Raw genomic sequence first — 22,377 nt, 5'->3', positions numbered from 1 at the left:
CACAAATGTTCCACTGCAAAATGAACAAGGGTGATGATTTTTCCTGCTATGAACTCTCATATGTGCTAAGAGATCATTCCTCTCGCAATACTGTTTCTCACAAAGAGAACATGAATATGGCTTTCCCTGTGGATGGGTTCGAAAATGTTTCTTCAGATCTGATCTTTGCAAAAATCTTTTCTTACAGACAGTACATTTGTGAGGCATTTTTTCTGAATGGCTTCTCATATGCCTATCCAAAGCTTGCCTCCCTTTAAACCCTCTACTGCATATTGCACAGATAAAATGATTTCCTTCAGCATCATTTCCAATGCTTCCCGATGGACTTGCTCTAGCATCAAGGGTTTTTGAAAAGGCGGCTTCGGATTTCTCATCATGTTCCTTGGTACTGTGTGAGTTCATACCTATCATTTCTTTTTCACGATCATCTGAAATTGTAGCACTGTCAGCAACAATTTGTCCCTTAGCATGTGATCGGTCACATGATGCCTCACCTGATGTTTTGTCACCTTTCACACCACAGCCCATCGTAATGTCTCTATCCAATCTTTCACCATCATGATCTAACGTGGTAGCAATGTCAGCAAAACTCTGTCCTTGATGAAAAGAGTCATACTCACATGAGTAATTGCCTCCGGTAGATAGATCAGAATGGTTTCCGAGAAAAGCTTGGATTGGGAAATCCTGTGGAGGATGTTCTTCGTGTGATGTACCTGATGTTTCCTGAGCCTTTCTTTGATATGAGCTCTGCTTTCTTGAATCCCAACCTGAGTACGAAAAAGCAGGGTGACATGCACTAAATCTAAGTGAAGGACAATCATTCTTTTTACAAAAGCAACATTGGTAGGGGCACATTTCTTCAACAAATAAATCAAACTAGATTGTAAAAGCAAATTCAAGAATTTTGCTAAACTCTTTAATACAGTCAAGTAGCGACTTAATCCAACAGTCAAGATCAAAATCACAATTCCATCTACCAGGGATGAAGTCAAGACTGGTACTTCCTCGTCATGAGGCCATTGAAGAGAAGCATATTCCATAGATTTTGGACATGCATCTCGGTCCAAGGCCAGAGCAAAATGAGGCATTGAGGCCGGCCTAGACTTCATCCCTAGCTGCAAGCTTATGTTGTAATATCAAACTGCAAAAATGTAGATCAGACATGGACCTGGCCACGGAGGATTATCTATTGTTACTGGGGGTGCTGTGACAATGCTCAGCACCCCCAGTAACAATAAACTAATCCTCCGTGGATAGGTCCGAGATCAGACAGGAAGCTATGAAGACCACAGACAAGGTAATTTGAACGCCTTCCCTAAAGACTACAGACAAGGTAGTGATTCAGAGGTCAAATCGATTGGGAAAGAAAATTCAGGTCTCAAAAGTGTACCACCATACACTAGGAAATGAATGGTCTCTGGTTGGTTATGATAAATATCAAAGTAGTTCCTTTCACTCAATAGGTTGAAGTGCGAAAATTCATGTCTCAAAAGCGTAACACCCCGACAGCAAGTACTCTGGTAGAATGACTCTCTGATGCTTTCCACTCTGGGCCAAACTGCCGGGTAAGCAACACTATCTACCGAGGAAATCAAGGGAAATAGGATATGCTACACCTTTCATTCTGCCAAAGCAAATCTTTCCACTTTTAACAATGTTTCACCCCTTCGGACTAATACCAAAAGTTGACGTAACAAGTGTGCTTACAAGTACAATATCGATCGTGCACAAGAAATTAAAAATGTGATATCTGGGGAATAATAGCCAGTTTTTATATTTCCCATATACAGCTCAAAGCGCTTTCCAGCATACTATTACCCCAGTCATTGGGTGATTTCAAGTTCGGTGTTGAGAGCGCAAAAAGGCCGCTGAACCGAGCTCCAACACCGAGCTGAGTTCAGTGGAATGATACCGATTGCGCTATCGATAGCACATGACGTCACGCCTCTGCGCTGCGCTGCTAAATCATCTCAACTTCACGCGAGAAGTCTCGACGACGAAAATGAAATCTGAGAGAAATGCATTAAATTCTCATCGTACAGAATACCAATGTTTTAATATTAATTCAAGAATTCGAAAGAGTGAACATTATTCTTCATCAAAATATATACAGCTCAAATGATTTGTACTCATCTAAACTGTAAAAGCTAATTTTACGGGGATGTTTCATCGTGTTCGCCGCCTGTTCACGAGCTTGAGATTGCCAACACCAACACCGAACTTGAAATCATGATTTTCCCAATCCCTGGGGGTTGGTGTTGGTGAATGGGGAAATTGCACGAAGATCGTCAACACCAGCCGCAGTGCTGGGTTCAGCAGACGACATTCAACACCAGCATTGAACACCAACTGCCGGAAATACGTCATATTTTTCGAGGTCAATCCCAACACCAGCCTGATTTCAAGTACGTTGTTGTGGCTAGTGTTGGTGTTGTCACAACACCAGATTTCAACACCGTACTTGAAATCACCCATTGCACTCATTTCAATCCTGCATTAAGGTTCACAATTCCCACTCCCTTGGAAGCATTCCTTGCAGCCTCAAAAGGCGCTGGCAAATTCAAACATACAATAACTTTTGCATCCTACCGGGTATCCGATTTACACCTGGGTGGGGAGTGGCAAATGCAGTGGCCCGTTTCATAAAACTTGTTACGATAACAAATTTGCAATAACAGTTCAAAGCTACTGAAATCCTTTAATTTGATTGGCTGATTTTAAGCTTGTCATAGAAATTGTTCATTTGTTACTCTTACAAGTCTTTATGAAACGGAACCCAGATCAACATCTTGCCAAAGGACGCTAGCGTGAGGTGGGATATGAACACACGACCCTCTGATTGAAAGGCAAGAGTCAGAACCGCTACATCACGTCATATGCACACTTCAACATATTGCTGATATTTAAAGGAACTACTTTAATATCTATCCTCATAACTATCTAGAAATCTTGAAGAGACACTAGGGATTTTCCTGGTAGACACCATTAGTTACCCAACATTTTGGCCAAGAGTGCAAGGCATCAGAGTTATTCTACCATAATTCAAGCTATTACCGTGTAAAGCTTTTGAGACCTGATTTTTTGCCCTTCAACATATTGCCGATAGTTAATAGTCAAGCTATTTTTTTCATACTGAGATTTGGTCTGTTTTAACAATGTATATACTATAATTTATTACTGAAACAGACAAAAGGATACAGAGTTGGAAAAACAATCATTCAACTATTATTGATATTGCACTACCAATTTTATTGATCAAGAAAAGCGACTTGCAAAACATAACTTTTTAAACTTTTTGAAAAAATCTAATCCATGAGTTTTCACGATTGCCAAACCACAAATCCTAATTCAAGATTTTACCTTTTACATATCAGTGCTGTATACCAATTTGCATTATGTTGTATGAAATTTTATCTTCTTTTTTTAATTCAACTTCAATTCAATTGTCTTTTTCGCCTTCTTCTCTTTCTTTTCTTCCTCTTCTCCTTATTCACCTTTTTCTTCTACCTCTTCTTCTCATTCTCCTCCTCCATTCTCTCTTTCTTTTTTGTTTTATTCATGAATGTGTTTGTTCTATATTACCCTTTTATTGTAAATATGGTTTACTATGTTATATCTTGCATTCAGTCTGTGATATATATGTATACTTTTTTACTATGTAAATGATACCACTGTTACAAAACTTAATTTACACCATTTGATTTATTGTATATCAATTTGCAATTCAGTCTTTGTGATCCATTTAATAAATACCATACCATATTTGTACTATATATACTATAATTGTGTTCAAACACAGCTCTGTTGACATTTTTACAACTTTTTACTATATAAGAGCTTAGAACTAGCATTATGAACTTAACCCTGACCGCAAACATAATTTCATCTACATAAACAAAAAATCAGGATTAATGTTAATAGCCCATTGAATACTGAATTCTGTAATTACCATAGACTTTGTACACTGGGCAACAGGTTAAAGTACCAAGTGATGGCAGTATTCAAAGGTCAACAAGATCAATTAGCATGGCTTTTCATTCATGGTACAAGACCACTCTCTTTTTTTCTCTCGTGAGTCTCAATGTGTCTATTCAAACAGTTTTTTCTCCAAAATCCTTTCTCACAAACGGGGCAGGAATATGGCTTGACCCCTCTGTGTTTGTTCTTGTGGTCCATGAGTTGGTTGTTGAAGGAAAACCTGTCACCACACTGAGAGCATTCATACGGTTTCTCGCCTGTGTGCATTCTGGTGTGTACTTTGAGCTGACCAGATGTGGCAAATGCCTTTGGACAATAGCGGCATTTAAACGGCTTGATATTTTGTTCTTTATGGGTGCTTCTAAAATGAGTCTGAAGCCAAGAAAATCGCTTAAATCTCAAATTGCAGTCTGGACACTGGTACGGTTTCTCCTCAACGTGGGTTTTAGGGTGTTGAATTTTTCCTGCGTGAGTCTTTGCATGTCTATTTAAACAGGTTTTTCTCCAAAACCCCTTTCCACAGATAGAGCACAGGTGCGGCTTCACTCCCGTGTGCTTTGCCTTGTGAACCACAAGTTGTGTATTGAAGGAAAATCTGTCGCCACACACAGAACACTCATAGGGCTTCTCGCCTGTGTGGATTCTCAAATGTGTCCTCATCAGAGAAGGTGTGGTGAATGTTTTGTTGCAAAAGGGGCACATAAAAGGCCTTTCACCTGTATGGATTCTCTTATGAGCCTGGAGTGCAGCATTGCTACAAAATCTCAAATCGCAATCCGTACACTGATACGGTTTCTCATAAGCATGGGTTTTAACATGTGCATCAAGTTCAGACCTGCTCACGTATATCTCGTTGCAAAATGAACAAGGGTGATGATTTTTCCTGCTATGAACCGACATATGTGCTCTGAGATTAGCGTTGTCGAAATATCGTTTCTCGCAAAGAGAGCATGAATATGGCTTTCCCTCTGGATGGATTCGGAAATGTTTCCTCAGATCAGATCTTTGCCAAAATCTTTTCTTGCAGATTGTACATTCGTGAGGCATCTCTTCTGAATGGCTTCTCATATGCCTATCCAAAGCTTGCCTCCCTTTAAATCCTCTACTGCATACTGCACAGATGAAAAGTTTTCCTTCAGCATCATTTCCAGTGCTTCCCGATGGGCTTGCTCCATCATCAAGGGTTTTTCGAAAGGCAGCTTTGCGTTTCCCCCTGCGTTCCTCTGAATCCGTTATTTCTTCTGTATGATCATTGAAAGTGGTAGCACTGTCAGTCACACTTTCCTCTTGAGGATAATCCACTTGCCTTTGTAGAAAAGAGTCGTACTCACTTGAGTAATTGCCTCTGGAAGATAGGTCAGAATTGTTTTCTAGAACAGTTTGGATTGGGAAATCCTCATTTGATCTGTCATGTGATGCATCACCTGATATTTTCAGTGTGTTTTCCTTCCTTGGATGTGAGCTCTGCTTTCTTGAATCCCAACCTGAGTGAAAAAAGAGCAGGGTAGTTTGCACTATAAAAGCTGACAGGACAATCAATGTTACAGGAGTAACCTAGAGAGCAACTAAACTGCAAGAAGTCATGTGAGATATACATGAGCAGGCATTGCTCGGATTAAAATAAGAATTGCCCTACGTTTCAAATTTTGCACCGTGATAAGTCTGAATTTGTGAAGAAGCAATCAGAAGTACTGTAGGCCCCTGGACGAAACAAAAAAAGGTGCTTCCTAATTGGCGCCACCTGAGCCCCGTTTGCATCAAAAGTTACCATTATGGTAAATTTGCCATTCAATGGTAACTTGTCTAGTATGCTTGATTCTGATTGGCTGGTGATCAGCGTTACCATGGCAGTTACCGTTGGATGGCAAATTAGTCTGTGAGAAGGATCTATTGATCATCATTAAGTAAAGTTCTTCCATACAGTTTTGCTCAAAAGTTAGTGAACTCCACCACAAAATGCACTCCTTCATGTTGATTGTAGAAAACAACACGAATATGTTTAGAGAGCCCAGAGAAACAAACTTTACTGAACTTAATATTTCATCACCTGACACATCTAAAACAGGACAGAACCTTTTTCATGTTCATTTTCTGGTTGGGGTTCACCAACTTTTAATCACCACTGAATACAGAATGTTTGTGGATTTTAATTAACAAGTGAGAGTGTTAAGTGTCTAGAACTTTAATAGAGGATTGCTAAAAACTTACACAACCCAAAGTAAATGATGATCCTGGTCCAATTCGAACTTCCCAATTATTTCATTCAATGGTCCACTTGTCCTGCATCATTTGCATGACAGATTATGTGTAAGCAAATAAACCTTCGGCAAATTTTGTATGATTTAATTTTCCCCCATGGTTCTTGATTTTCTTTCCCTTTTAACAATGTAGGTCAACTTGAATATGTTGACTTTCGCAACTCCGTAACTCGAGTATTCGCAAAAATCATTTATATAACCAGATTATGCAGGACATACATGTGTATGTTATATACCACTTCAATTAAAGTTGAAAAGATTCATGTGTCCCAACAGAATCAACCTCGGCAAAACTAGTTCCAGATTTGGATTTTTTATTTTTATAAATTCACTTTAATTATTCTGTTCAGGATTCAAATTCAGGATGAATTTCAAGTCTATTGTAGGGATAGTGATTTTCTGTTTAAACAAAAACTGTCTTTTCCATTTCCGAAATTTGTAGTTCTGTTCCAAACTCGATCTAAAGTGGAAAGTCTGTTTTGTAATTTTGTTTTGTATTAAGGTATACTGGGTATTCAATGAATTTTGACATGGAGGATAAGTAGATTGTCCATTTTTCATTAACTGGTAACAGAAAACCACTGTCCCTCTCATTGGAATTAATAAGTCAGAAAGGAATGGCCTGAACTTCATAGACTTGGTGGTCAATAAAAATTATTTCTGAAAGAGAATGTGTGTCTGGACGGTATTCTTCTGGCAGGCATACAAGTGAGCTCTGTGTGTACCACATGGTACTGCTCTAACCTACACAAGAGTTTGTTGTCTACTCTCATCCCAAGGTTTGTATGTTTCTTTGTAGTTTGTATATGGCCATTAACATATTTAACCCTATGTTAGGTTGTCTGATCCAACTAGCTTTTAATGACTTTTCCTGCATCTTTTATGACTATATTCATACTCTTTTATATCATGTTATATTTTAATGTGTCTTTAAGTGTAAAAATACATACTGTACATTACATGCACATGAATCAATCAACGAATCAATGAAAGACAAGGCTTGAAATTTGCCACTTTTTTTCAGAAATAGATATTTAATGACTTCAATTTCATCTAAAAATTTTCAGGTATTGTTGATTTTACACTAGGAAATATGGCATACATGCACATGAACCTCTCATTCTGTAGCAAAATTTTCTACTTTCAACAAAGCTATTCATCCCTTTATACAATTCCTGTAAATTATGTACAGAAATTTAAAATCTGATATAAAAATCACTTGGGTATGTCCTTGATGACTTTTTCTCGTTGATTTTTAACAATAAATATTTGAAGTTCAATGGTTCAGCTGCCATGGGGGTAATTGCGAGACTCTCAGACTCTCATCATCTTCGAGGTGGACTCGGTCCAGTCTGGCAATACAAAATAGGAAGCTGATGTGTACATGTTGAGGCGGCTCCAAGGCCTGCCTAATTCCACTTTCAATGTGTAGTGTACATCTTGGGCTTAATAGAGTACAATATATTGTGCACCTTACATATGGGCAGTTAAGAGATTTTCAACTTCTGAAATATATTTTAAAAAGCATTCGGATTTCGCTGTATATCATTAGTAAGATAGATATCTTTAAGAAGAATATTGTTGTGAAGTTTCAGGACATTTGACTTTGGATTAAATATTTTATAAACAAAAATAAATCAAAATCTTGGATTATATTTGGGGCCACAAAAAAGGAGATTTTCCAAAATAAAATTCAGGTCAAGATTCCTCTGAAAGTACAAGTATTTTATCCATGGAATTATATTTCGATTTAATTAATAAGTAAAAATCGAAAAAACTAATAATTCAAGGAATCTCTCAGATATTTTGTACGAATCAAACCCTGCAGATTTTTACTGTTTTAGACCAGAACAAATTTGCTATTTTTTTTTCTTAGCATATTTAAAAATGATGTATTTTGGGAGAAACAAGGGGATAACTACATGTAAAAAATAATCAATGATTTGCACTGCTTCTAAGTGAGGGAAAATCGTTGACAAAAGATTATGAAATGCTCCTCGGATAATAATTTTCAACATCTGCCGTACACTTTGTCGGAAATCACAAGTCCTCAATAGAAATTTCATGGATCTTCATATGTTTTTTAAGAGTACTCTTCACCCGAAAGTTCTTTGAACAAACAGAACATTGAAATGGTTTTTCTCCTGAATGAATCTTCATATGTTGATTTAAAGAATATTTTTTCCCAAGCCTTTTCTCACAAATTGAGCACTGGTACGGCTTTATGCCTGTGTGTTTGATCTGGTGATTCACGAGCAGACTTTTGGAAGAAAAGCTGTTGTTGCAGAGTGAACACTTGAATGGCTTCTCACCACTGTGCAATCTCAGGTGAACCGTTAGGTTAGCTTTATTAGAAAAGGCTTTGTTACAAAGGCTACATTCATACGGCTTTTCTCCTGTGTGAATTGATAGATGAGCTTTTAGATGAGACGTATCTGTGAAGCGTTTGTTGCAAATAAGGCATGAATACGGTCTTTCCCCAGTATGAGATCGCTCATGTCTAATGAGATCAGCTTTTTGTACAAAAGTTTTGTTGCAGAAAGAACACTCGTGAGGCTTTTTCCCTTTGTGGAAGATCATATGCCGCTTCAAATCATCCTTGCGTTTACATCCTTCATTGCAAACGGAACAGAGAAAGGTGCTTTCTTCTTTGAGGTCGATGCCAGGATTGCCTTGAATGCTTCTCATTGCAGTGACAGGGGATGACTTCTTTGTGTTTTGTAAAGAATTTGTGTGATATTTCTCATTCCCCACAACAATGTCTAGAACCAATCTTTCACCATCATGATTTGACGTGGTAGCACTGTCAGCAGAGCACTGTCCTTGAGGATAATCTGCTTGGTTTGGTAAGAGATAGGAGCCATACTCACTTGAGCAATTGCCTCTGGGAGATGAATTGGAAGGGGTTCCTTGTAAAGGGTAGTCACCTGGGAGATGCTTCCCATGTGATCTGTCATGTGATGAATCACCTGATATTATCTGAGTATTCCCTTTTTGTTGACAGGAGCTCTGTTTGCCTACATTCCCACCTGAGTATTTAAAAAGAGCAGAATAAAATATCTATTATGTGTTGCACTTTTACACAAAGCAATTTTCATGGATAGAGATGTTCACAGGAGTACCAGAAGTCTTGTCAGAAATACTGTTGATAAAGCAAACAGATAATATCAAAGACCTTTTCTCCCATGATGATTCTCCTGTACAGGTTAATAGATGATGAACTTGGACGTGTTTTTTGTGGCAAATCTGTTTTTCTCCAGTATGGTATCTTGAGTGCATTGACAGTATATTGACATAACACTATTTTTCCACTAAACATCTAACCACGCTGTAACCAGTGATGTTGCTAACCTCATCTATGAACTGTCAAATGGTATTTGAAACTAGAGTTCCAAATAAATTGTTTATCGCATACAGAGCATACATATGGTTTTTCTCCAGTGTGTATCCGCATATGTCTTCGGAGATCTTCAGCACGCACAAATCTCTTGGGGCATAAATGACACACATGAGGCCTTTCCTTTTGATGGATTTTCTTATGCCTCTGAAAACTATCATAGCGGGTAAATCCTTTCCTGCAAACAGGGCAGGTGTAAGTTTTATCAATGCCAGGGTCCTGGGGAGGATTATGTTGATTACTTCTAGGTGAAAATAACTTCCTTGAAAAGGCTTCTTCATGTGTCTCACCACACACATACTGAGTCATTACATCCTCAGTCAATTCTCCTTGATCTGACCTGGAAGCACTGTTAGCAGAACTCAGTCCATGAGCATGTGATCTGTCACATGATGTATCACCCGACATTTCCTCATTTTTCCTGATATCTTCACAGATGCTCAGCACACTTGAATTTCCATCTGAGTAAAAGAGCAGAATGAAATATCCATTATGTGCGGCACTTTTCAACGTTGTATTGACACAACAAACTTTCATCTCGTTATACAAGCACTTTTTCCATTATACATTTTATCACACGTTGACCAGTGATGCAGCTAACCTCATAACGTGCCATATGTTGTTTGAGACTTGAGTTTCTACCAAAGCATTGATTGCAAACGGAGCATACATATGGTTTTTCTCCAGTGTGGGTCCGCATGTAATTGCAAACATCTTCGCACGTTGGGCATAAATGACACATCAGGCCTTTCCTTTCGATGGGTTTTTTATGACTCTGAAAGCAATCGCTACGGGTAAATCCTTTACTGCAAACAGGGCAGAGGTAATGTGTATTAATGCCAAGGTCCTGGGGAGGATTATGTTGATTACTTCTACGTGATAATAACTTCCTTGAAAATGTTTCTTCAAGCATCTCACCACCATACACACATTGAGTCGTGATGTCTTCAGCCAATTGATCTGACATGTTAGCACTTGTAGCAGAACTCAGTCCATGAACACTCAAATTATCATTGCTGAGTAAAAAAAGGAACAGAATGCTTCTAATATCCATCCTATAACCATCCAGAGAAATTAAGCAGAGACCATACTTTATTCCCTACAGTGTAATTGTTTATTGCTTCCCAGGCAGTTGTGGAAAATTGTTTCAAAAGAATTATGACTGAAAAATGTACCTAATTTAGAATATCTACATATATATGAAATGCCAAATTGACTTTAAAGTGTATGGAAATGTCTTTGTGGGTTCATTATTAAATGTGATGCCAGATAGGTAATCTTTTGCCAAATTCTCCAGACAAAGACTCGAGATACACATGCATTGGGATTGAAGCCGCCTCTTACACCAGCTTTTGAGCCAGCCTGAACCCGGCAATTTGGGTGGTGTTACACACACCCTAGAATTAGACTGAAAATGCTTTGAGATTCTTAATTCACGTCGCCTATTTAACCCTAAAAAGACTGGGCTACATTTATTTCGACCCCCAAGAGGACTCGACTGTCGAAAGCGTGATCGCGACGAAAATTGGCATGTGCCTTATCCATAGCATTTTCTACAAAACTCAATGATCAAATTCTGCGAAAAATGTCATGGCTAATTAATTAAGCTTATTTATGCAAAAAATCAAAAGGTTTGCTCTAATTCAGTAAATAATGCCTCCCAAATTCTAATTTTCGGTTCACAGACTCTTTATAGGAATCTGATCAAATGTACTTAAAAAAAATCAACATCACCTTAATTCATTGTTTTCTAAGTTTTTGATTTATTTCCTTGTTTTCAACTTTTTCTTTTTTATTGTTTTTTTTTCAATGGAAATCGTTGGGGATTTTATTTTGACCATGAACAAGTTGATATTATTTGATTTTAATTAGTAAAAGGAAAAAATAATGATACATGCACATTTATGAATTATGGCTAAAAACACTTTTTGCATTGGATTTGTACACAAATTCACGTTTTTGAGCAATTTGGGGTCTGCATGCACTTTCGAAATGTTGCAGAATTTTGGAACTGCGTACCCGGGGTCGCAATTTTATCTCCAAAGTTGCAAAAGACTTAAAAATGTAAAAACTCAATGAGCGATGCAGTAAAAAAATTTTAAGTGGTTGATTTATCACAAAAAATGTTGGGGGAGGGAGGGCTGATTCAGCCCCCCAACTGTCATTTTTTGCAATAAATCTAGTCTTTTTAATGGATGTGTATGTTGGGCATTAAAGTCCAAGATATACATGTAGTGCAACTTTAATACATATTAGCCATTCAGAGATTTTCAAGCTATAAAAAATGTTTTAAAAGCATTTGGATTTTGCTGGTTATCATTATTAAGATAAATATCTTAAAGAAGAATATTGTTGTAAAGATTCCCGACACTTGACTTAGAGTTAAATATTTTACCAACGAAAATATATTGACTTACACTATGTTTGGGACCACAAAAAGAAAAGATTTTCGAAAATAAAATGCAAGTTAAAATCCCTCTGAAAGTATTTCATTGATGGAATTATGTTTAATTCAATGAAGTAGATATTAAAAAATCTAACATTCCAGAAATCTCTTAAACATTTCGTCCCCTATCAAACTCAGCAGATTTTTACTTGATTCAGAGTTCAGACAAGAACAAATTTGCGCATTTTCTTTGTTCTTAGAATATTTGAAAAAGAAAACATATTGATTTTGTGAGAAAAAATGTAATCCAGTAAAATAGGACAGTTGGCATCTTTGTATACTGTATTTGACATCTTATACAGTGATTTGAATACCGCACTTCATCTCCATTTTAATTCCACAACCTTGATTAAATGCAAAGTACGTATTGCACACGGTACCTATACCACTCAAAACAATAGATGAAACAAGGGGATAATTTCATGTCACAAATAATCAATGATTTGCACTGTGTTAAGGTGACAGGTGCCCTATTACCGTGCGGAAACGACTACGGGTATATAATCAAGCATAGGATTCTTACTAAGTACCTGTACCCCAACAAACTATATATTTTTGGAAAGCTTATGAGCTGATCTACACAAAAATTTGCACTGTGGCATATAAGCTTTAGGCATAAGCAAAATATGGTCATTCAAAGTCATGACTTTAAAAATCAAGATTTTTCTCTATATGAACTTTCTATGGTTATAACTTCACAACATAGAGTGTAATTTAAGTTTTGATGGATTAATTTAATTCTCTGACTTCTTTGTGATGAATTTATGATGGCTTTAAGAAATATTCAGAGTAGAATTGTAAAAATTATGGATTAAACAAGCAGTCAGATAATGAGAAATTCAGAATGGACTTTTATACACAACTCCACCTGTGGGGGTACCATGCACAAAAACTATCATTATTTTGTTGTACTCTTCAAGATACACAATTCTACAAAATTTCATGCAAATCCAATGATTAGAACTCAAGTTATTACATTTTTCATTTAAAAAACCCTCAATTTTGTATAATATCACGATAAAGAAAGGGCTATAATACTAATAATAACGGAAATTTGTAACGTGCCATGTCTGTCACATAGTGTATGTAACTTGAAGTCGCTGCCATATTGTGCAATACAGTAGCTCTCCCTATTTGGCCAACAGAGGGTGGTAGTCCACTTTGCTACATGGAATATCTGGGGCTTCAGCCAAAAAAAATCTGGGGAATTTCTGATTTTTTTTAAAGGCAGTATCAAAGGTTTTGGGGACAGATTTAATCACTTCCGGTGTGTAAAATACTACTTCCGGTTTGAGAATTTTATGAAAAAAATATGTTTTAACCCCCCTCTTATTAAAACAAGAGGTAGAATATTGAGATAAAACAAGTTGCATGATGAAGTACACACATGAAACTAGCAAAGGAGACAAAAAAATTGAAATCATAAAAAAAAAATTTTTTTAGGGCACCTGTCACCTTAAGTGAAATATTACATTGGTTGAGACCGAATAAGTCAGGGAAAATCGCTGACAAAAGATTATGAAATGCTCGTCGGATAATAATTTTTAATATCTGCCATACTTTTATCGTAGGAAATCACAAATCGTCAGAAGATATTTCATGGATTTTCATATGATTTTTAAGATTACTCTTCTGCCGAAAGTTCTTTGAACAAATAGAACACTGAAATGGTTTTTCTCCTGTATGAATCTTCATATGTTGATTTAAAGAGTCTTTTTTCCACAGCCTTTTCTCACAAACCGAGCATTGGTACGGCTTTTCGCCCGTGTGCTTGATCTGATGAGCCTTGAGATTACTTTTGGAAGAAAAGCTGTTTTTGCAGAGTGAACACTTGAATGGCTTCTCACCACTGTGCATTCTCAGGTGAGCCATTAGAGGAGCTTTAAGAGAAAAGGCTTTGTTACAAAGGCTGCATTCATACGGTTTTTCTCCCGTGTGAATTGACAGATGAGCTTTTAGATGAGACGTATCTAGAAACCGTTTGTTGCAAATAAAGCATGAATACGGTCTTTCCCCAGTATGGGATCGCTCATGTCTAATGAGATTGGCTTTTGATACAAAAGTTTTGTTGCAGAAAGAACACTCATGAAGCTTTTTCCCTTTGTGGAAGATCATATGCCGCTTCAAATCATCCTTGCGTTTACATCCTTCATTGCAAACGGAACAGAGAAAGGTGCTTTCTTCTTTGGGGTCGATGCCAGGATTGCCTTGAATGCTTCTCGTTGCAGTGACAGGGGATAACTTCTTTGTGTTTTGTAAAGAATTTGTGTGATATTTCTCATTCCCCACAACAATGTCTAGAACCAATCTTTCACCATCATGATTTGACGTGGTAGCACTGTCAGCAGAGCACTGTCCTTGAGGATAATCTGCTTGGTCTGGTAAGAGATAGGAGCCATACTCACTTGAGCAATTGCCTCTGGGAGATGAATAAGAAGGGGTTCCTTGTAAAGGGTAGTCACCTGGGAGATGCCTCCCATGTGATAAATCACCTGATATTATCTGAGTATTCCCTTTTTGTTGACAGGAGCTCTGTTTGCCTACATTCCCACCTGAGTATTTAAAAAGAGCAGAATAAAATATCTATTATGTGTTGCACTTTTACACAAAGTACTTTTCATGGATAAGGATGTTCACATAAGTACCAGAAGTCTTGGCAGAAATACTGTTGATAAAGCAAAAAAATAACATCCAAGACCTTTTCTCCCATGATGATTCTTTTGTACAGGTTAATAGATGATGAACTTGGACATGTTCATTGTGGCAAGTCTGTTTTTCTCCAGTATGGTATCTTGAGTGCATTGACAGAATATTGACATATTTTTCCACTAAACATCTAACCACACCGTAACCAGTTATGTTGCCAACCTCATCTATGAACTGTCAAATGGCGTTTGAAACTAGAAGTCCAACTAAAGCATTTATCGCATACAGAGCATACATATGGTTTTTCTCCAGTGTGTATCCGCATATGTCTTCGAAGATCTTCGGCACGCAGAAATCTCTTCGGGCATAAACGGCACACATGAGGCCTTTCCTTTCGATGGATTTTCTTATGCCTCTGAAAGCAATCATTGCGGGTAAATCCTTTACTGCAAACAGGGCAGGTGTAAGTTTTATCAATGCCAGGGTCCTGGGGAGGATTATGTTGATTACTTCTAGGTGAAAATAACTTCCTTGAAAATGCTTCTTCATGTGTCTCACCACACACATACATGTACTGGGTCATTATGTCCTCAGTCAATTCTCCTTGATATGACCTGGAAGCACTGTTAGCAGAACTCAGTCCATGAGCATGTGATCGGTCACATGATGTATCACCTGACATTTCCTCATTTTTCCTGATCTCTTCACAGATGCTTAGTACACTTGAATTTCCACCTGAGTAAAAGAGCAGAATCAAATATCTATTATGTGCGGCACTTTGACACAAAGGAATTTTCATTGATAATGAGGTTCAAAAGATCACCAGAAGTCTTGATGGAAATGCTTTTGATAGCACAAACAGATATTCAAAGAAATTTTGTCTTGTGTGGATTCTGTCCTGTACAGTAAGATGATGAGCTTGGAAATTTTTTCACAACAAAACTGTTGTATTGACATAACTTTCATCTTGTAATACAAGCACTTTTTCTACTAGACATTTTATCACACGTTGACAAGTGATGTTGCTACCCTCAGCTTTGACGTGCTATATATTTTTTTGAGACTTTAGTTCCTACCAAAGCGTTGATCACAGATGGAGCATACATATGGTTTTTCTCCAGTGTGGGTCCGCATGTAATTGCAAACATCTTCGCAGGTTCGTCATAAATGACACATGAGTCCTTTCCTTTCGATGGGTTTTTATGACTCTGAAAGCAATCGCTGTGGGTAAATCCTTTACTGCAAACAGGGCAGAGAAAAGGTTTATCAATGCCAGGGTCCGGGGGAGGATTATGTTGATTACTTCTAGTTGAAAATAACTTCCTTGAAAATGCTTCTTCAACCATCTCACCATACCCTCATTGAGTCGTGATGTCTCCAGCCAATTGATCTGACATGTTAGCACTTGTAGCAGAACTCTGTCCATGAGCATGTGATCTGTCACATGATGTATCACCTGACATTTCCTAATATTTCCTGATACCTTCACAGGTGCTCTGCACATTTGAATTCCCATCTGAGCATATAATTATCATGTGGAAGCGTCGTGGTGAAGTGGTTCTGACTCTCGCCTTGTAATCAGATGGTCGTGTGTTCGAATCCCACCATGGCCTAGCGTCCTTTGGCAAGCATTAATCCACACTTTGCCACTCTCCACCCAGGTGTTAAATGGGTACCTGGTAGGATGCGAAAGCCTATGTAGTATGCCTAGCAATTGAGTCTTGGAACTCTTGTTGGAATGCTCCCCAGGGAGTGGAGAGGGTGCATACATTGTATGCGGGCATGCAAGGATCCGATGACCGGGGTAATAATATGTCTGTAAAGCGCTTAGAGACGTCGTTCCGATGTATTAACACTTTATAAATGCGGAATATTATTATTATTATCATTGATGAGTTTAAAAATGGAACAGAATGCTTCTAATATCTATCCTATAACCATCCAGAGAAAGTAAGCAGAGACCATACTAATGATTTATTGCTTCCCAGGCAGTCATGTAAAATTGTTGAAAAGAATTCAGTCTGACTGAAAATTGTACCTAATTTAGAAAAGCTACATGTAAATGTAACGCCCTATTGACTTATAAAGTGTCAGGAAATGACTTTGTGGGTTCTTTTATGTGATGCTAGAGAGGTAGTCTTTTGCCAAATTCTTCAGGCTAAGACCCAAGATACACATGCATTGGGTTTGAAGCCACATCCAACACCAGCTTTTGAGCCGGCCTCAACCAAGCAATTTGGGTGGTGTTCCACACATGCTAGAAGACTGAAACTGCTTTGAGATTCTTTATCCACATCGCCTATTTAACCATAAATAGACTGGGCTATTTCGACGCCTAAGACTGGGGGGGGGGGGGCCTGAATCAGTCCCCCTTAAGATCTCGGCCGTCAATAGCATGATCGCGACAAAAATTGGCACGTGCCTTATCCATAGCATTTTCTACAAAACTCAATGGTCAAATTCTGCGAAAAAATCTCATGGCTAATTGATTATGCATTAAATAAAAAAGTTTGCTCTAATTCAGTAAATAATGCCTATCATATGCTAATTTTGGATCAAAGACTCTTTATAGGAATATGATCAAATGTAGTTTAAAAAATCAACATCACATTGTTTTCTAGATTTCTGATGTTCCTTGTTTTCCACTTTTTGTTTATTGCTTTTTTTCAATGGAAATTGTTGGGCATTTTATTTTGACCATGAACAAGAGATCATTTGATTTTAATTAGTAAAAGGAAAAATAAATGATACATGTACATTTATGAATTATGGCTAAAAACACTATTTGCATTGGATTTTTACACGAATTCACATTTTTGAGTAATTTTGGGTCTGCATGCACTTACAAAATGTTGCGTAATCTCGGAACCGCTTACCTGGGGGTCGCATTTTTTATCTCAGAAGTTGCACAAGACTTTAAAAAAGTAAAAAGTCAATGAGCGATGCAGTAATAAAAATTTAAGTGGTGGATTTATCACGAAAAATGTTGAGGGGGAGGGCTGATTCAGCCCCCACTGTCATTTTTTGCAATAAATCCAGTCTTTTTAGGGTTAAGTGACACGAATCAACTGTCTTTTCACGTCAACATTTTCTCTTGTTCGTTAGTAATAACTTTTGCTAGCTATTTGTAGTTCAATGCTTAAGCCACCTTAGAGTAATTGAGGGACTCACATCGCCTTGTACGTAGGTGGACACAGTCCAGTCTAGCAATCAAAAATAGTAAGCTGAGCTGATGTATACACTGTATGTCAAGGTATCTCCAAGGCCGGCCTCAGTACACATTTGTTTATCTTGGGCCTTACAGTCCAAGATATACATGTAGTGCACCTTACATATTAGCCATTCAGAGATTTTAAACCTATACAAATGTTTTAAAAAGCTTTCAGATTTTGCTGGTTATCAGATATCTTTAAGGAGAATATTGTTGTAAAGTTTCACGACACTTGACTTTTGAGTTTAATATTTTATCAACAAAATTATATCAACTTAAATACATTATGTTTGGGACCACAAAAAGGAGATTTTCCAAAATAAAATTCAAGTTAAAATTCCTCTGAAAGTATTTTATTGATGGAATGTGCTTAATCTAAATATCAATAAAAATGTAAAAATCTGATATTCCAAAAATCTCTCGACATTTCATCCCTCATCAAACTCAGCAGATTTTACTTGTTTCAGATTTCAGACCAGAGCAAATTTGCTAATTGTCTTTTTCTTAAATTTAAAAATGAAAAAAAGTAAGATAAATATTTTCAGAGAAAAAATGTAAATCCAGTATAGGACAGTTGGCATCTCTGTATGTTTGATATCATAAACAGTGATTTGAATCATAATTCACTTCTTCTCCACTTTAATTCCACATCCTTGAAATGCAAAGTAAACATTGCACACAGTACGTATACCACTCAAAACAATAGATGAAACAATGGGATAATTTCATGTAAGAAATAATCAAAGATTTGCACTGTTTATTACTGTTTTAAGTGATCATTGGTTGAGATCGAATAAGTCACGAAAAATCGTTGACAAAAGATTATATGAAAAGCTCCCCGGTTAGAAATGTGTAACGTCTGCCGAACATTGATGATTTGACAGTGTTTCATAGGAAATCACAAGTCCTCACAAGAGATTCCATGGATTTTCATATGTTTTTTAAGAGTACTCTTCCGCCGAAAGCACTTTGAACATACAGAACACTGAAATGGTTTTTCTCCTGAATGAATCTTCATATGTTGACTTAAAGAGCTTTTTGTCCCGACCCTTTTCTCACAAACCGAGCACTGGTATGGCTTTATGCCCGTGTGTTTGATCTGATGATTCATGAGCTGACTTTTCAAAGAAAAGCTGTTGTCGCAGAGTGAACACTTGAATGGCTTCTCACCACTGTGCAATCTCAGGTGAACCGTTAGGCTAGCTTTATGAGAAAAGGTTTTGTCACAAAGGCTGCATTCATACGGCTTTTCTCCAGTGTGAATTAACAAATGAGCTTTTAGGTGGGATGTATCTATAAAGCGTTTGTCACAAAAACAACATGAATACGGTCTTTCCCCAGTATGGGATCGCTCATGTCTCCTGAGATCGCCTTTTTGTACAAAAGTTTTGTTGCAGAAAGAGCACGTGTGAGGTCTTTTTCCTTCATGGAATTTCATATGCCGCCTCAAATTATGCTTGCGGTTAAATTCCTTACTGCAAATGGAACAGAGAAAAGTGTTTTCTCCTTCGGGATTGATGCAAGAAGTACTTTGAATGCTTCTTGTCTCGACGGGGAATGACCTTTTTGTGTTTTGTAAAGAATATGTGTCATAATTCTCATTCTCCACCACAATGCCTCCATCCAACCTCTTCCGATCTGACATGGTAGCACTGTCAGTTGCATTCTGTCTTTGAGGATAATCCACTTGGTTTGGCAAGAGATAGGAGCCATACTCACTTGAGCGATGGCCTCTGGGAGATGAATGGGAAGGGGTTCCTAGGACAGCTGGTAAAGGGTAGTCACCTGGGAGATGCTTCCCATGTGATCTGTCATGTGATGTATCACCTGACATTATCTGAGTGTTCCCTATTTCTTGACAGGAGCTCTGTTTGCTTGAATTCCCACCTGAGTAAAAGAGCAGAATAAAATATCTATCATGTGCTGCACTTTTACGCAAATGAATTTTCATGGCTAAGATGTTCACAAGGGTACCAGAAGTCTTGGCGGAAATGCTTTTGATAACGCAAACAGTTATTCCAAGACTTTCTTTCCCATGTTGATTCTCCTGTACAGCTAGATGATGAACTTGGAAATTTTTTCGTGGCAAAACTGTTTTTTCTTGCATATCTTGTGTGCATTGACAGTATATTGACATGACAGACTTTCATCTTGTAATACATTCCCTTTTCCACTAAGTACATCTAATCAAACATTGCTAACCTCATTTATGAACTGCCAAATGGTTTTTGAAACTTGAGTTCCAACTATTAGCGTTTATCGCATACTGAGCATATATATAGTTTTTCTCATTTATGAACTGCCAAATGGTTTTTGAAACTTGAGTTCCAACTATTAGCGTTTATCGCATACTGAGCATATATGGTTTTTCTCCTTGTGTTTCCACATGTGCCTTCGGAGATCTTCGGCACGTTGAAATTTTTTCGGTCATAAATGACACATGAGGCCTTTCATTGCGATGGATTTTCTTATGCCTTCGAAAGCAATTGATGTGGGTAAATCCTTTCCTGCAAACAGGGCAGACATGAGGTTTTTCAATGCCAGGGTCCTGGGGAGGATTATGTTGATTGCTTCTAGGTAAAAATATGCTGTAAAACATCCTTGAAAATGATTCTTCATGTGTCTCACCGTACACAGATTGGGTCGTGATATCTTCAGCCAATTGATCTGAAACAGCACTGGTACCAGCACTCTGTCCATGAACATGTGATCTGTCACATGATGTATCACCTGACATTCCCTCATTTTTCCTGATGTCTTCACAGATGCTCTGCATACTCAAATGAAATATCTATTATGTGCTGCACTTTGACGCAAAGGAATTTACATGGATAACGAGGTTCACAAGGTTGCTGAAAGTCATGATGGAAATGCTTTTGATAACACAAGCAGATATTCCAAGACACTCTTTCCTGTGTGGATTCTTTCCTGTACAGTAAGATGACGAGCTTGGAAATTCTTTCGTGGCAAAACTGTTTTCTCCAGTATGGTATCTTGTGTGCATCTACATAACAAACTTTCATCTCGTTATACAAGCACTTTTTCCATTATACATTTAATCACACGTTGACCAGTGTCGCAGCTAACCTCATAACGTGCCATATGTTGTTTGAGACTTGAGTTCCTACCAAAGCGTCGATTGCAAACGGAGCATGCATATGGTTTTTCTCCAGAGTGGGTTCGTAGGTGTCTTCGGAGATCTTCGGCACGCTGAAACCTCTTTGGGCATAAATGGCACTCATGAGGCCTTTCACTACGATGCGTTTTCTTATGCCTTCGAAAGCAATCGCTGCGGGTAAATCCTTTACTGCAAACAGGGCAGACGTAAGGTTTATCAATGCCAGGGTCCTGGGGAGGATCATGTTGATAGCTTCTAGGCGAAAATATGCTGTAAACCTTCCCTGAAGATGCTTCTTCACGTGTCTCATAATACACATTTTGGGTTGTGGTATCTTCAGCCAATTCTCCATGATCTGACAAGTAAGCACTGTTAGCAGAACTCAGTCCATGAGCATGTGATCTGTCACATGATGCATCACCTGCCATTTCCTCATTGCTCCTCTGCTCACTCGAATTCCCACCTGAGTAGGAGAGCAGAACGAAATATACAAAAAAGAAGATTCGTTTCAAGCATAACAGAACTTAGAAACGCACCAGACAACTCCAGGCTTAAAATACCCACTGGCTATTAAAACAGAATGGGAAATAATAAACAATTCTATACAAGCTAAAGAGAGATACAGAGAGAGAGAAAAAAGAGAGAGAAAAGGAATAGGTTCTTATGCTAATTTTAGGATACAGGGTGGAACTATTTGCAATCATGTAATTTTTTTACACAAATGGAAAAGCAATATTTACATATACATGTAGCAAGAAAGCAAAGCAACCACGCTTGTTATGGAGGTGCTTTTTTATACATTTTCTAAAGTGAAATTAAAGGAGTTTGTGCACGCTTAACAAAATCTGAGAAAATTTTCAGTAATAAATTATGTAAGTTTTCAAAAAAAACATGTTAAGGGGGAAGGGGGCGCAGAAAACTGCCACCTCCCTGGCACTGATCTCACAAAATGATTTATTTGTAGATTCACACTCGAAAAAAATTCTAAGAAAATCAGCTTTGTAATTTGAGCATTCAATTTACTTGTAGAAAACTTGAAAGTTAGTATCAGCTGGTCGACTCTATTCTATCATTTACTGGTAGTTTATCTTTGAAATATTATTCTTAGTCTTTTTTTTTTCAATCTGTTTACTTTTTTTTCAAGATCTGATTTATAGCAGACACTCTCTTTTACCAGATTAATCTCAGAAGCAAAGACAAAGAGATTCATATCAAATCATAGATGGGGTGGGATGGATTAAGCGTCATATGGACTATGCAGTCTCATCCAAAATCTCCTCTTTCTTGACCTCCTTAAGTTTGATGAAATCCCATCATCTTGTC

General features: G+C 37.6%; 2 protein-coding genes across 8 annotated transcripts in view; both read right to left on the bottom strand.

Moving 5' to 3' along the window:
• Positions 1 to 22,377, bottom strand: part of LOC129266428 (zinc finger protein 135-like) — a 41,669-nt gene that overhangs the window by 6,534 nt on the left and 12,758 nt on the right. Inside the window, exons 5-11 of one of the 7 annotated variants that reach the window (XR_010294367.1) lie at positions 21,503 to 21,517; positions 20,565 to 20,711; positions 19,656 to 19,823; positions 9,924 to 10,094; positions 9,107 to 9,265; positions 3,950 to 5,462; positions 495 to 767 (exon numbers count right to left, since the gene is read on the bottom strand). Coding sequence is in view for 6 of the 7 variants with exons in the window: in XM_064103376.1 (XP_063959446.1) it covers positions 495 to 767; positions 9,107 to 9,265; positions 9,924 to 10,094; positions 19,656 to 19,823; positions 20,565 to 20,711; positions 21,503 to 21,517 (933 nt within the window). In the remaining variant the exon portion in view is untranslated. The remainder of the gene's footprint in view (positions 1 to 494; positions 768 to 3,949; positions 5,463 to 9,106; positions 9,266 to 9,923; positions 10,095 to 19,655; positions 19,824 to 20,564; positions 20,712 to 21,502; positions 21,518 to 22,377) is intronic. The other 6 variants (XM_064103376.1, XM_064103378.1, XM_064103379.1 and 3 more) reach the window with 6 other exon arrangements.
• Positions 10,726 to 18,836, bottom strand: LOC135155030 (zinc finger protein 32-like). Its single transcript, XM_064103382.1, has 3 exons — positions 15,284 to 18,836; positions 13,552 to 14,631; positions 10,726 to 12,549 (listed from the first exon to the last, which is right to left on the bottom strand). The coding sequence occupies exons 1-2, from the start codon at positions 15,522 to 15,524 to the stop codon at positions 13,655 to 13,657; spliced, it is 1,218 nt and encodes a 405-aa protein (XP_063959452.1). The 5' UTR covers positions 15,525 to 18,836; the 3' UTR covers positions 10,726 to 12,549; positions 13,552 to 13,654.

Source organism: Lytechinus pictus, chromosome 8, assembly GCF_037042905.1.
Source record: "Lytechinus pictus isolate F3 Inbred chromosome 8, Lp3.0, whole genome shotgun sequence".
In the NCBI taxonomy this organism is placed as follows: domain Eukaryota; kingdom Metazoa; phylum Echinodermata; class Echinoidea; order Temnopleuroida; family Toxopneustidae; genus Lytechinus; species Lytechinus pictus.
This window is presented reverse-complemented; position numbering and strand designations above follow the sequence as displayed.